This window comes from Daldinia decipiens, assembly GCF_022478715.1.
Source record: "Daldinia decipiens strain CBS 113046 unplaced genomic scaffold F4813scaffold_18, whole genome shotgun sequence".
In the NCBI taxonomy this organism is placed as follows: domain Eukaryota; kingdom Fungi; phylum Ascomycota; class Sordariomycetes; order Xylariales; family Hypoxylaceae; genus Daldinia; species Daldinia decipiens.
In genome coordinates this window covers 99,752-114,912 of record NW_026054561.1, presented here as the reverse complement: position 1 = coordinate 114,912, position 15,161 = coordinate 99,752, and the positions used below count along the sequence as shown (strand labels likewise).

At 46.8% G+C, this 15,161-nt stretch overlaps 2 protein-coding genes across 2 annotated transcripts; both read left to right on the top strand.

The window, feature by feature from the left end:
• Positions 1 to 11: 11 nt before the first annotated feature.
• Positions 12 to 1,185, top strand: F4813DRAFT_82721 (uncharacterized protein). The gene is made up of 3 exons (XM_049248939.1): positions 12 to 279; positions 378 to 902; positions 1,093 to 1,185. Exons 1-2 carry the CDS (start codon positions 171 to 173, stop codon positions 557 to 559), a joined length of 291 nt encoding a protein of 96 aa, XP_049099169.1. The 5' UTR covers positions 12 to 170; the 3' UTR covers positions 560 to 902; positions 1,093 to 1,185.
• A 2,274-nt stretch (positions 1,186 to 3,459) lies between these two features.
• On the top strand, positions 3,460 to 8,562 carry F4813DRAFT_82706 (uncharacterized protein). Its single transcript, XM_049248938.1, has 3 exons — positions 3,460 to 3,752; positions 3,866 to 6,920; positions 6,975 to 8,562. The coding sequence occupies exons 1-3, from the start codon at positions 3,691 to 3,693 to the stop codon at positions 8,046 to 8,048; spliced, it is 4,191 nt and encodes a 1,396-aa protein (XP_049099168.1). The 5' UTR covers positions 3,460 to 3,690; the 3' UTR covers positions 8,049 to 8,562.
• The last annotated feature ends 6,599 nt before the right edge of the window (positions 8,563 to 15,161 follow it).

Genomic DNA, 15,161 nt, shown 5'->3' with positions numbered 1-15,161 from the left:
GTCGGTCCAGACGGAAGCTTAGCGGGGCTCTGAAGGTGCACGGTCCAATTCACCTTCAGCTGCATTTTACGAAGTAGCAACTTTCAAAAAAAGATCGCCATTATCAAAGGGTTTACAATAATTCCTCCCGTCTACCCTCAGCGCGCTAAAGTTGCGCTCTACTTTTAGCCATGAGTAGGGACAATGTGCCGTCGATCGGCACCCTCGACAGGCCCGAGGACCTGAAAGACTTACTGAAACAGGATCGGGGCGAAGATTGCCTCCCGTGCAGAGTCGTAGGTCAGTCAGCGCATTCTTACGGTGTACCTGACAGACAAACAGACAAACATACATACAGACAACTACACCGAACCCCACGTGCTGACGTGCAGCTATAGGAGGCGGTGCGTTTATCAGCCTAGCGGCTTATAGCTACTTTTCCGGCCAGCGAGAACTCGAGAAGAACCGGGCGCAGATCATAGCGAGGAAATCGATGTTCGGTATGCGCAGTCGGAGATTCGGTATCGCGGCTACGTCGTTGGGGTTGGCCTGGTTGGGGGTCTGGAGGTTGTTTTTATAGGGGAGGGGAGGGGAGGGGGGCATGATGATGGGTTAGTTAAGATGTCGTGTATAGTCCGCGGGACGCAAGATACCAGGACGAAAACCGAACCACTCCACTCTTATACAGCACAGCACAGCACAACACGACTTCGCGACGAGAGCCCGGCGCAGCGACCTTGTTGTTTGCGCTAGCCCTACGGCTTACTGGAAAGATCGCGCTTTGGGGTTGTCAGGTCAAGCAGATGTAGTGTTACTGGAAGGACGATGCTAATGTCAGTCGGTTGCACGATGCGAGTCTCGACATGATCTTGGGCACGAGGGTCATCATAGATAAGATTCCCCGCTCGCCGTATTGTGGAAATGTGGGCTATGTCATAGGTATGAATTTTATATTAGAAGACTTGTCGCATATGAGTTGACTCGTCACTGGAATCTAATACTTTTAAGACAACAAGTTGGTAGCTTTACAGACATGATAATAAAATATCATATATCGATACAAGCTAATTACTTATACAGTAGCTATATCCTAATCAATGCTAATTATATTAGATTCTCGCAGCATCTCTTTACACCCGCTCTTCGAAATACCTTTTATAAGAACAGCCTCGTATAGGAAGTGAGGCAAGTCGATACCCGAGGCGTTATCAACGGCTGTTTACAACATGTAAAGTAAAGTTGAAATCTCTAGGTTATGCATTTCCCACGTGGTCTGCGATGTGGCGCTGGCCGGCGCCGCTCCCTGCCGTTTCTTTAGATATCTTTTATAAATTCGTTAAATTTGGTGGCTGATAGCTGAAAAGGGGTTGGCGATAGGTTGTACGAAATAAATGAATAAATGATGAAAGTTGGGTCTGACTTGGATCACAGCAGTAATAAACAGAGGATTATCTCTTATTATCAGGTAGTTATCGTGGCCTTAGAAACCTAGGTAAGGTAGGTAGGTACAAGATACCCAATACCTAATCGCGAAAAACACATAGAAACATTCGCCTTATCTAACGCGTAAGCTTTAAAAGAGATCAGACTGGAGCTCTGGAACTATGCATGTACCGAACCCCTTTCTTGCAGCCAATTCTATCAGCTCAATTCCGCTTTGGGCAATGGCAAGTCCCTTTTTTTCTTCGTTCCTGATCTAAAGAAGAAAAGGGGAGGGTCCTTAGGTGCATTTTTCATAGGCTGATAGGAAACAACCCCACAGAATATGTTCATGCAGGTGTACATAAAAGTGGCTGGCCACCCACTAAGACCTACATATACGTAGTAAGGGCTTAGCTGCATAAACAAAGGTGTCCTTGAAGTCGAGGGATTAGCTAACGGATAAGATACGGGATACTGCAAAGCGCTGTAAGCGTTGTTGTAACACGGTAACACGGTAGCATGGTAACACGGTAACGCCGAAATGTTTAGTTTCTGGTGCCTTGTTAGCGTATATTACTGGACAAGTTGAAACATGCGGCATGAGATGAAAACAGATGAAAATACGGGTGTAAATACTTTACTTAAAACCGAGCTTGAAGCACGGACACCGGTACCAAATTCAATTCAAATTTGTTAATGGAGACGAACAAAGCAGGATTGTCCTTCATCCTTCGTCAATCACCATTCACCCGGCAACCATCTCGCTTTGATGACTTTATACGGTCAACAACCCTAGAAAGATTAGACGAAGCTTGCGGGAGATATAATGACGGCCCGTCAGTGGCAATAAGGCAATAAGGCAATCCCGAGAAACAAAAAAAAAAGAGAATAAGAAAACAACCAAGACAACCAAGACAACCAAGACAACCGTTATCATGTCCCCCGCAGATCTCTCTCATCAAATAAGAAGAATAAATAAATCTCCGAGCTTACATATGATACTGGGTGGGTTTCTCCGTATTGTTCGATCTTCAACGTTTCCTCTTGATACACACACTCGTCTCATTGGTACTATGTATGTCCATACATATTCCCACTCTTTTTTCTCCTCCCTTATCTAGACTCACGTATGCAATGACGAGTCTTAACACAACACGTAAAAACGTCTCTTTGCAAATTAAATGCGGTGAATACCGATCGAACCAAATTTAATATAAAATGAAGATGTATTTCTTTTAGTATGATAATAACATACCTACCTATATATGCCATGCGTAAGCTTGTAATACGACTGACACACATGTGCATCTGCATGAGGTTATAATTATATCATATATTGATACAAGACTGTGAGATAGGTGGTGATGTTCAAATGAGAACAAAGCAATTAAGGGGTTCTGTACCAAGTATCATCCCGCCATTGACGTGCCGTAGACTGGTCTTGCCAAGTGTCTGCCAGCAGGATGTACTACTAGATGTACTGCTAGTAGCATCGGTACCTGCCTACCTTGCCACCTTTGTGTGTTAAAGTGTGTACAAAGTACGAAGTACGTATTGTTAATAAAAGTGGACTCCCATCTGTGTTATGTTCAATCAGTGGACGGTGGCCCGACCAGTCCCTGACAGGGCCAACCTTAACAGGCCAACTTTAATACACTAACCTAGGGAACATCCAAGACAGCCAACTTTGATGAACCGCGGAAGGGAACTGTGCCTTCCACCTTACCTACCTACCTTACCTTACGGTAGTAATCGCACGAAATTGTACCTACCTAACGGGTCTGATACCTTTAATTCCTAGGATAGGTAGTTTTGGAGGCGACTAAAAACTCACTTGACCGGTACGGGAAAACGCTGTGGATCAGCCCCGTTCGACCTCTTATTTTCTTTCCCTTAATGAAAACAATCCACCAACCCTTTTCGTGAACCTAATTCTATTCGATAGTAGTTACAGTCGGTCAAACCACAGCACCAGCACCAGCCCATCGTATTTTTCTTCTTCTTTCTTTGCACGGGCGACTTTGTCGTCTACTTGTTAGTCTTGCCTTTTGCATCCCGGAATGCGGTAGCAGTATTGCCGCCCTCAGGTCCTTAGCCGGACTGAGATTGATCGCGAGTCTCCAGGTTCAGATCTGGGTCGAGTTAGGGGATTATATCAGCTTTCGCTTTGGCCGCTTAGAGATCATAGCGAACACTATCCGTCGCGACTTTCGTTAAACTCGTCGATTATACTACTACTACCGTTCCGATCACCAATTCTCGTCACGATACTTGACTGTGTTACTCCTTATGATTAGGGATCATAAGGCTCCTGCTGGCCCGAGACCAGCTGCGCAGTCCCCGACTCGATCGTGCGTTTTTCCCACTCACCTCGCGTCTCACGCTACAATAAGAAAAGAAACACGGCGTGGCTGTTTGTTTCTGTAATGTGTAATGTTTACTAACCCACCTTGTTTCTTTTCAGGGCCAAGGAGAACCTCAACCCTATAAACAGAATCGATAACGAACCAATGCTTCACGCATCATCGTCCAACAATCATTCACTCTTCTCCTTCGGTCGGAATGGGGCTCCAAGCGACGTAGGAGACAATACCGCCAGCTCTTTCGAGTTCCTACCCTCCGTCAGTTTCGATGATCTCCAGAGCAGCATCGAGTCAGCCTCCAACGATTTTAAACTGACACATTTTCCTTCGCCATCTGGCCAAGGATCCATTCTCGACGAGGAATCTTCAGACAGAATGGTCAGGCAGTCTTCAGGTACCAGCCTAAATGGCGCAACGACCCGTACGGGAGCTCAACCAAACCCTACTCCCAATGCAGCAGCCACCAGACCGGGGAGATCTGGTTCAATACTGAGAAGGCCTAGCACGTCAAATCGCCAGGTTAGCGGCAGCTCTACCGTGTCTGCATCTTCCGCCATCGTCGATGCGCCGACTGCGCCTGCTGCAATGAGAAATAGGCGCCAGAACCATTATCCTCCTGTTTCCAGCACTAATGTTGGTAAGCAGCCGAGGAAGTCGATTGGACCTGGTGTTATCGAGTCGGATTTTGGGACCAGAGTACAGAAACGAAGGCCAAGCCTGATATCAGATGGATCAGAAAGAGGTGTAGTGGGTTCAGCTCGGACCTCGATTGATATTTCAGGGCAGTCCAGTGATGGAACGAGGGCCTATGCAAACACACGAGCTACGAAGGCTCGTTCGGTTCAACCCGCACCAAGAATATCGGCCAACGTTTCTGGAACTGGAAGTGCTAGTACCGGTAGTGGTCTTGCTCCAGATCAGAGCCGTGTTTCGGCAGCGTTTCCTAGGTCACCAAGAGCAGCTGGTAAAGGCTCTACACCTAATTCTGCGAGAAGAATGTCTGTAATGCCTGGAACCCATGGTTCTCACGTAACCGGTCTAGGTGCCAGAACTATCTCGCCAACTGATGCACAACGTATGAAGCGCATGTCGATCCATCCCACCCAGAACGTACCACAAATTACAAACGCCCCGCCGCCACCTATCGAAGTTCGCCCTAACTCACGCTCGCCGTCCATGATTCCTCGAAAGACATCCACACCTTCATCCTTAAGGACGACACCGGAGCTTACTAATAGAAAATCTTACAGTTCAGGATTGTCTGTTGCCTCAGTGAACAGTTTCAATACCCACCGGACTTCAACTGGTTCTATTCAGCGGACCTTCCCGCAAGTCGGTCCGGCGTCGAGATTACCTGCTCCTAAAACGCTGAATGCACATAACCCTCCTGCAGGTGAAGAGGAGGAGGATGTGCCTCCTGTACCTGCAATTCCGAAGGTTTACGAGTCACCCAAGGATTCGCCAGCTGAGATCTCTTTCCTCGAGAAAAGAAAATCGACATATACGTTAGATTCGAGTAGCGTTCATAGCACCTCTACCGGAACCCCCTCAGGTACTCCGTCACAAGAACCGATAAAGAAATATCAACGTAAAACCGGTACTCGAAAGCATGCCCCGCGGAAGACACTTGCAGGTCCGGATATTGAACAGAAGATTGGCATAAGTCAGTCGAAAAAGAGTCTACAGCCCCTACGACTTCCGCCGCTCACTCTTGGGCCATTAAGTATAAACGAAGCAAAGATCACAGCTTTACGAGACCAAGGCGAAGATGATGGTAAATACAGTCCTCCCCTCTCGCGAACGATTCCCAAGACGCCCACTACGCCAATGACAGCGTCGAGGAGCACATTCTTCTCTAGAGGTCGTACGGATAAAGAATCTGAAAAAACAGTTCTGCGGAGTAATAGTTCTATTCATCACACCCGAGTAGATAGTCCAACCGGAGGAAGTTTATCTGAATCGCCGCTTGAATCTCTAGCCAAGAACCAAATTCGCAAAGTTTCTGGCTCGCCATTCCTCTCTACAGTCGCTCCTAAAAAGGACAGCATTTTTGGTAGTAGACTAACGAAATCTAAGACGGTTGGAGATGTAAATCAACCAATTTCAATTGATACCAATGTCGAAGCTAGACCACCCCAGAAACCATCTGGTCCACGGGCGCAGAAGTCGACAAAAGCAGGCAACAAGTCTCCTGCTGAAAACAGTCCGGAAGAGCCTCCAACACCATCTTCGATGAGTAATTTGAGGAGAAAATTAAGCTTGTCTTGGAAAAGAAGCAATTCGAAGAGTAGTCATCATGCGTCTTCCGGATCTGTTGACAAGGCCTCCGAGAAGCATGCTCGACAGGACAGCATGCCACCTCCGCGATTACCAATTTCGGCGTCCATGAATATAAGCGCGGCGAAGGCTTCTAGTCCGAGCCACACCACGAAACCATCGGGAACGTATTTGGAATCCAGGCGTAGGAAGAGTTCTGCGTCCAGTCTCAACACTATGTTTACGCAGAAGAGTCGGGGCGATGCCTGGACAAGCTCCAAGGAAGACGTGGGTAACAGCTCGATGGTTGAGGCTTCATCACAACCCCGGAATTTATCTATGCAGAAGGTGCTCCGTCCAAGGCCGTCTACTGCATCAATTAAGCGCCGGGATTCTTATACCGCAGAGTTGGATAAGGACGACATGGTCGCCGAGGACGAGATGAGGAAGTTAGCCCTGAGGAGGAAGGAGACGGAAATGGCGGCTCGAACGCTAGATGCTCTCCGCAAGAGGGCAACGCCGAAGGAGCGTGTCGGTGCTCATGAAGCAATACGGATAGCCATGCTAAACATCTACGAGAGAGGCGAGATTGTCGACTATAACGACGTCTATTTCTGCGGCACTCAAAATGCTGGTAAAGTCATCGGCGATTTGAACTCGAAACTTCCAAACTTTGGTTACGATGACGAGCGCGGAGACTACTCGATTGTTGTGGGTGATCATCTTGCGTATCGTTACGAGATTGTCGATGTTCTCGGAAAGGGTAGTTTTGGTCAAGTGGTGAGATGTATCGATCACAAAACTGGCGTGCTTGTTGCGGTGAAGATCATCCGCAATAAGAAGAGATTCCATCAGCAAGCTCTTGTCGAAGTCAATATTCTACAAAAGCTTCGTGAATGGGTAAGTTACTAACATTGTGCATCTAACTTGTAGATTTCACTAACAGGGCTTCAGGATCCTCAAAACAGACATAGCATGGTCAACTTCACTCACAGTTTTTATTTCCGTGGCCATCTCTGCATTTCGACCGAGCTTCTTGACATGAATCTCTACGAATTCATCAAATCCAACGCCTTCCGCGGATTTTCTCTCAAGCTCATCAGACGATTCACCAAACAGATGTTGAGCTCTCTCAACCTCCTGAAGCAGCACAAGGTGATCCATTGCGATCTTAAACCGGAAAACATTTTACTTCGACATCCTATGCATTCCGAAATCAAGGTCATCGATTTTGGTTCCAGTTGTTTTGAAAACGAAAAGGTTTATACATATATTCAATCCCGATTCTATCGATCGCCTGAGGTTATCCTGGGAATGACCTACGGCCTCCCAATTGACATGTGGAGTTTGGGCTGCATTCTCGCTGAGTTGTACACCGGTGTTCCCATTTTCCCCGGTGAGAATGAGCAAGAACAGCTTGCTTGCATCATGGAGGTATTTGGTCCACCCGAAAAGCATCTCATTGAGAAGAGTACGAGAAAGAAGCTTTTCTTTGATTCGATGGGCAAGCCGCGCTTGACGGTATCTTCAAAAGGCAGGAGGCGTCGTCCATCCTCCAAGACACTTCAACAGGCTATCAAATGTGATGACGAACCATTCCTCGACTTCCTTGGACGGTGTTTACGATGGGACCCGGACCGCCGTCTTAAGCCTGAAGAGGCTATACGACACGAGTTCATTACCGGACAGAAAACATCTGTTCCTGTACCTAGAACACGGGAGTCCTCTCCGGTCAAGCGTCATAATACCATTTCAACACCGCGGCCCCTACCCGAACCCCCGGGACCCGGCAAGAGCGGACCAACCCTACGGCCCAGAGAAACGAACAATAGCCCTCTGAAGCCAGGCGGGGCAGCGAGACGGACGTCTGCTTTCACCGGACTTACTTCCGGTACAAAAAGAGCTAGTGCGGGAACAGCTGCAACAGTAGGCAACAGCAACCTTCCCCGTGTGGCCGGCCGAACTGCTAGCGGCAAACAAGATCTGGCCTCGGTGGGGGCTAATGTTGCTATGAGTCGACGAGCTTGAATGAGTAAATATTCACACATTAGGAGCTTGACATCGAGTCTCCTGGCACGTTTTATGAGATTAATTAGGCATTTATTTCCATTGACACCATAGAGGGGTCAAATCAGCTTCCATGTTTATACGTCTGTCACGGATGGCGGCGTGATGTATTGCACATGTTTTTAAGACGACGAATACCGAAAATCGAGTATACATACCTACCATGTCGAAGCTAAATAGCTACCATCGCTACTATTAGTTTCTTTCCGGTGTCGCCTTGCTACTATATACATGGATAATGTTGGCCATGTTTGCTTACCGCATTCGATCCCGATGACGAGTGAATATACAACTACATAATGCTTTTAAGTCTAGCTTTGTGCATGAGTTAAACGGAGACGGAGCATAGCCTTGAGTTAAGGGGCATGAACATTATTATTTTTTATCTCCTTTTTTTTCCTTTGAACGCATGTACTTATAGTACTTTATATAATGACGAAGGTCCAAGCCGTAAAATGCAGATAGAGGGGCGAACTCAACTTCGAGTTCCCTAACGGCGCGCCTTAAGGGGGTGAATGTTTAGAAGACGGACAAAGGGGGACGCTGCAGACGAAAGCAAAAACCAAATGACGACAGAAGAGGGTTAGATAGGCGTAGGTGTAGGTGTAGGTGAAGGTGAAGGTGAAGATATGAGGTAGAGAGGATATCCGATACCTACCTATGCTCCTTGCTACCTAGCATATCAAAACGCATCAAAACCCACCTCGATTGATATCTTGAAATTTCGTGCCTCTCCGCGACTTGGGAGTTTTGCCCACTTACTTTAGGTACTCATCTTGACTTTCGTGTATGCTAATTCGGGCGGACTTAGTTTTTTCGTACGCTCCTAATACCGTTGCAAGCTACTTGGTTGTTTCAACGAGCGAATCTCCGGGTTCTTCGACTACCTACTTAATACAGAGGGGAGTGGCAACTTTCTCGTAATACATACTAGCAGTCAGTCAGTCAGTCAGTCAGTCAGTTAGTCAATTAGTCAGTCGGTGGATATATGACTGACCTGACCGGACCGGCTTTGGAGAAGCAGAAATCGGCGAGGAATGTTGTCGCTAGTTCGAGAATCTCACTTGACGGGCGGAATATGCAGTCAATAAGTAGGTACCTAACCTACGGGTACGTAAGATATATACAAACACATATACATACCTATATACATACCTAGGTAGGTATACATACCTATACATATGCATATACATATGCGTCTACTTGGCGGTACTTCCACGACTGCGCAGCAATGGCAAAGGCAAGGTACCGATAATCAACCAACCAACCAACCAACCTAAGCAGCCACCACACCCCCCATTTTTTTAATTATCCCGACCACGTGAAGGAGGCGGATATAAGAGATAGGTAGGTAGGTGGACGATGTCAGCAGCCGAGCCGAGGGTCGGCACCGTCGCACGAGCCCTATGCACGTACGCACGCACGTACGTACGGGCCGGTGGCGAGGGCGTTGTTGGAGATGCGTGCGTGCTAAGTGAGGGGAGTATGCATAGGTACCTATCTAGGTATATTAGGTATAACTAGAGGAGAGGGGCTATGTCAGTATGTATGTGTGTATATATGTATAATGTAGGTGGCAGTCGAAGAGGTCGGAGAATGGGCACGTTGCATTGCGAGGTATGTTCGCGTATATGTCGGAGATGGTGGTCACCGCCAGGTAGGCGTTAAACTCGCTCAGCTGGGTCGGAACATGCGGTGGAATTACTTCGGTATTTTGGCATGTGAGTAATGTAATGTAAGTGTAAGTGTATGTGTATGTGTATGTGTAATGGCTCAGGCACGCATAAATCCTCGGCCTTTTTTCGCTGCTGCTGCTGCTGCTGCTACTATCCTATATTACACCGCGTACATTACATTACATTACATTACATTACCTACCTGTTTACCCGTGCGACCCGGGACTCGGTATTGCGAGCGGCCTCCTTCATGTAGGCCCCATCCTATTAGCCGTCATACATATCTCAGCTGAGATGCACGTTCCGCGCGGATTATACATGTATGATATAGGCGATAAGGAGGCCGGGAATCAAGTGGCTCCGGCCGCGTCGTCGGACTCGGATAGCCTATATTTATAATACTTTGAAGTAGGCTATTTCTCCTGGTTTATAGGGGTTTAATATCAAATCCGTTTCGCCTTCTTCGTCTTTGCGGGTTTCGGCTTTTTTTTTCTTACCGCAGGTACCTGGTCGCTTTTCTTTATTTTATTCTTTATTTTATTCTTTATTTTATATTCTTTATTTTATATTCTTTTATATCATAGGTAATTCTGCGATGCGCTGAAGTAACATTATCTAAAAGGTATGTATTCCTGACTCCTTCCGTCCCCCCCTTTTCCCCAATATACTTGTCTATATCTGGTCATCAGAGCTGGCGAAAATGGAATGAAGGAAAGGAGTAGATTAGATACCTGTTAACCTACTCACTTCCCTGGGATTTCCGAATGCAACACTTAAAGATTACACCGAATGGCTATGTACCTCTATAGGTAAAAAAAAAAAAAAACATAATAAATTATACGACTAGGCATATTCGATACGTATTGAGTAGTAGTGCACAGAGCAACGACGTCGTCGGTAGTATTTGATCCTCTTAGACGCGTATCGTGTACCATGTTAAAAAAAGACATAAGGCCCTCCATAGCACCTTTAAATGGTTCCTTGTACGACCCGTTGCAGCGCAGCCAGCTCCCAGAAGATACATATTCGGGAACGGATTTCCAAAGTGGCTTGCTACGAGGCGATTTAACAGATACAATTACTGGCTGCGTTGAATTGACGTAATGAAACGATATAAGAAAATGCCTATCACTTGGCCTCAATCCTACCTCGGCAACTCGCAAGCAATACCGTAGTAGTTGGCATGCTCTTCAGCTTTGCCACGGTCGGACATGAGGGGGAAACGCCCTCTCGGTCTATTCCTTCTCCATTCCCACCAATATCCTTCCTTTGATACACGCCATTTGCCGCTCCGGTAGAACAGGCAGCTGTAATGCAGAATGCGTAATGTGGAATGCAGATATCGGCACAGCATCTTTAACTTGCATGGTGCTGTGCTCTCAGGTGATACATGTTAACGCCGTAGATGCGAAAGCGTGAGATTCGTAGGGCTGCGTTAGGTATATCACAGAGCCCTACGTCTGCGAGATGGGGGCGCACAAGAACCGTATACCGACACCGAGAGGCTTAGATCCGCTGTGCGTCGCCCGAAACGCTAAATTTTCCGTTCGGCTCCGTGTTCTTTCGGGCTACGGTCGAAATAAGAGCCCGCTCCTGATCGGCACCGAGGCTCGGGAGAGGCTACTTCTGGCAAGGCTGACTTGTCGGTCTATCGCCAACGACAGAGCAGTATTATACGAGGCTAGTTTGCCCTCCATTATATGGAGAATGAGGCGTACAAATAAAGAAACATCGTGTCCGCGCTGAAAATATTACACCGTCATACATTCAGAATCTGCTACCTACTGCATATCTCCAGGGGGATTACATTCCGCCCCCTCGCCCTGTTTTATAGGATTCTTCGCGAAGGAGGCTTACTAAAATAAAGATAAACATTAAACAATTGAACGCAAAGAACCATGGCACGAATCGCCCTGTAAAGTATAGTATGAAATCGTAACCGAAAAACTTACGTAACATCATAGCTACTCTTAAAGAAGAGTAACTATAGGCTGTCTTACTTTGCAATGCCAAGAAATCGTGATAGGCGCTCGAAGTCGAGCTCTTGAGGCCGCCGAGATGGAGCTTGCTTTCCTACTGACAGCTATTTTCATAATAGATAGCTCTAAAATAAGGTGGAGTTCGGAAGAATATAATTTAGTCAATAATTGGTAATATGTCATCGTAAGATATAATTGTTGCTGACTTGTTGACCAGCTAGGTCCAGTACGCCAGCGGACCCACTGGCTACTTAAAGATGACTCTTCTAACGGAAACCGGCGTCTATACCGGTCATGAGAATATGTACGTGAGGTAATGCTACCCGGGTAGTTAGTCTTGATTTTGCAATTAGCACTTGATCCACGAGACTGCTCATTCCCTAATGGGCTATAAAGGTACATGAAATAGGGTAATTTGGCTAATCAGGTCTAGTTGACAATCTTAGGGGTAAGACTAGAGTTTAGATGATTGTAGATGCGGTGGAGTCACGAATCGTCATACCCTAGCCCAGCTGATGAATCCCGGGAAGAACGGTAAGCTTCATCAAAATTGCTTTTACATATCAGCACGATCGACCGATTGGGTAACGGTGAGAAGACTAGGTGAGCAACACTGGGGTGATTACCCGGGCGTTGACATCGCTGGCTTCTAGGCTCTTGCATATCGGTAGAACCATAAGATATCTGACGCGACGATATCCGCCTTTAGCTATCGGCTAATACTGTATAGCTCTGAGTGAAGCTGTTGAGGCTGACATCTCGCAGCAATTAGGCAGAGCCCCGCGATGGAGCATATAGGAATCCGTCCTAGCCGGATACGGGTATAACCCTCAAGAATACGGCTCAAACACTGTTGCACTAGTCGCAAGGCTGTCTCAATGCTGATCGTCTCTCAGAGGGCCGAGCTAAGGGAGAGTCCACAATAGTAACAGGAGGGCGCTTCTGCGAATTCCCTTGCGTTCGGAGACGGGATACGGAATTGGTACGTTATATGGACCGTCGAAGAAGTGTACGTAATTCAACTCGGGAGAGGTAAGCAATGATGTAGACGATGACCGATACCATGATTTTAAGTGATGCCGGTATGCATATTGCTGCCTGACTATTGGGGGTCTCTTATTCGTTCCGAAGCACTTTGTGAGAAACTCCCGAGGCTGCCGTTTCAGTAATCTGATACTTGTTAATGACTCCGCCGGCGATGCCGCTGAATTGGTGGAGCACTGGTGGAGGATTTGCCGGGTTTATCTTGGTGCGAAGCAATATGTAGTTTGTAATAGGGAAAGATTCCGCAAGGGCACCCGCTCTACCTATCCCAGTCGAGAACTCATCACTTGATTCCTCAGGCCCCTACGAAAAGATCCGCCGTGAAAAGTCGGGGTCCGTTCTTGGCCTATCAGACAGCCACCTTTGAGGCGCAGTCGTGGAAGTTGGAGTCAGGCGATGCCACACTTGCAGAGACGAGAAGACTCATCCACGATGCTAAATAAGCCAGGTACCATGAGTACATGCATCTATATGGGGTACGGATAGAAATCCGGGAGGAAAAGAAGCCATGTAGAGAAACAACGGGGACACGGAGAGATAGCGATTGGGCGGATTGCGAAACATCAGTAAGAATCCCCCACAATCGAGGAAATAATACCAATCGTCATTTTTCTATAACATTGATGACTCCTTTGGCTCCATAACGATAAGGCTGAATTTGCTCAATGACCATGTTCAAAGATTCGGGAATAGGCTGACAGCCACGGTAGTCGTCAAATTTAGAATACCCAAAAAAGATAAGCGCCTGGTAATTCAACGGTTGACAGGATGGTCAATGACGATCTGAGACAAATCGGTCGAGTAGTATCCATCCATTAAGATCCTGTCAGGTTGCACATAGGCGGAGATTTTGTGCGTCGGTAGTGATACTTTCACTGGCTAGAGGATTAATGGGGATTAATGAAAATGAACTGTAAATGAACTGTATGTATGAAGAGTTATGGTTTCACGCCGATACCCCGTAATGCTCACCTTATGAACCTGGTTACCTGCGCCTCTTGGGAATTGCTTCAACCGGTCACTTGCGCCAAGCTTGAAACTAACGCCTACTTGGTCTAGACCGTTTCGGTGAGCAGAGTATGAGATAGTTAAACCAAATTGAACTGCCTGGACCAACTAGGTATAGTATTCATCTTATGTTGACAGGCTAGGTCTATTTGGTGTATTAATCGTAACGGTCGAGCATGCAGGCATTTGGATAGGTCTCACAGCTAGAGAGGCCTGAGACGGTCCTCCGATGACCCAAGAGAGTGGAATGGGTTGCAGCCACGTCGATCGAGACGTCAGGAGGTATCAAGGTATCAAGGTATCGAGATTAGACGTTGGATATGTTTCAGGGGAAGCCAATGTAGGTACATACCTACATTAGTATGTTTCCATTGAGATGTCTTCATTGGTATTCGACCATTGGTAAGTTACTAAGGTGAGGTAGGCAACGCGCTGGAGTAGATCTACAACCTGCATAGAAGCAGATGCCCTGAGAGCTGCAGGACAGAAAATGGAAAAGAAGAGAAGCTGATGGGTCCCTGGATTTTAGTATTTTAGTTGGTTAAGTCCTATTGGGCGCTGTTACGAATACTAACGCGGAACTAACATGCTGGGTTACATAGGTACCTACCTACATACATGTACATGAGGTATGCAGTATTAAATTGCGTTAAACTGCACCTGCACCTGCACCTGCACCTGCACCTGCATCTGCATTTGCCCTACATTGATTAATGTGCCTACCTACCTACATAAGATACGTACTATCCTACCTACATGTACCTATGTATTGTACATACCTACCTAAGCTTGGGCGGGTTACTAGCTAAAACAGCTTAGCCCACTCCGCCTCGTTGATAGCGTATAGACTTGGAGACTTGGACGAATTCAACACTTTGCAACATTGAAGCTACATACCTCTATGTAGTAAAGGTTCGCAGGTTCGCAAAGGCAGATACATCATTTGACAGGCCTACCGAAATATTTGTTTGCGTATAGGTAGTCAGTCGTATGAGTCCAAATTGAGTCCCTCTGCCTATATTCATTGTTTTTACCCTTACTATGTACGCTGTATTACTATGTTAACTACCTAATGTTAGGTACCACCCAAGACGTTTAGCACAGTTACATACGAGACAAATCAGCTAACGCGCTATAGATTGAATGGACGACGTACGGGATGACATTGTGCGCTTCATCTGACCACCTACCTTAGGTAGTGTAAACATACATGCATATAACCTTAGTTATTAGGACCAAGTGAGTAGCTTTACATGGGGTTTCTAAGCACCAGGTAGATGGCCACCAGTGCTAGTGTGCCCGTCTCCAGGGTCCTGGGTAGGGTAATTCCGTCATCATCCTGGCGACCTCACCCTCACTCGCCATGG

Bases quoted from the DNA above. Each gene is read 5' to 3' on its own strand.
- F4813DRAFT_82721 (XM_049248939.1), top strand. From the start codon at position 171: ATGAGTAGGGACAATGTGCCGTCGATCGGCACCCTCGACAGGCCCGAG. The intron at 280-377 runs GTCAGTCAGCGC...GTGCAGCTATAG, and splicing joins CCTCCCGTGCAGAGTCGTAG to GAGGCGGTGCGTTTATCAGC.
- F4813DRAFT_82706 (XM_049248938.1), top strand. From the start codon at position 3,691: ATGATTAGGGATCATAAGGCTCCTGCTGGCCCGAGACCAGCTGCGCAG. The intron at 3,753-3,865 runs GTGCGTTTTTCC...GTTTCTTTTCAG, and splicing joins GCGCAGTCCCCGACTCGATC to GGCCAAGGAGAACCTCAACC. The intron at 6,921-6,974 runs GTAAGTTACTAA...ACAGGGCTTCAG, and splicing joins TACAAAAGCTTCGTGAATGG to GATCCTCAAAACAGACATAG.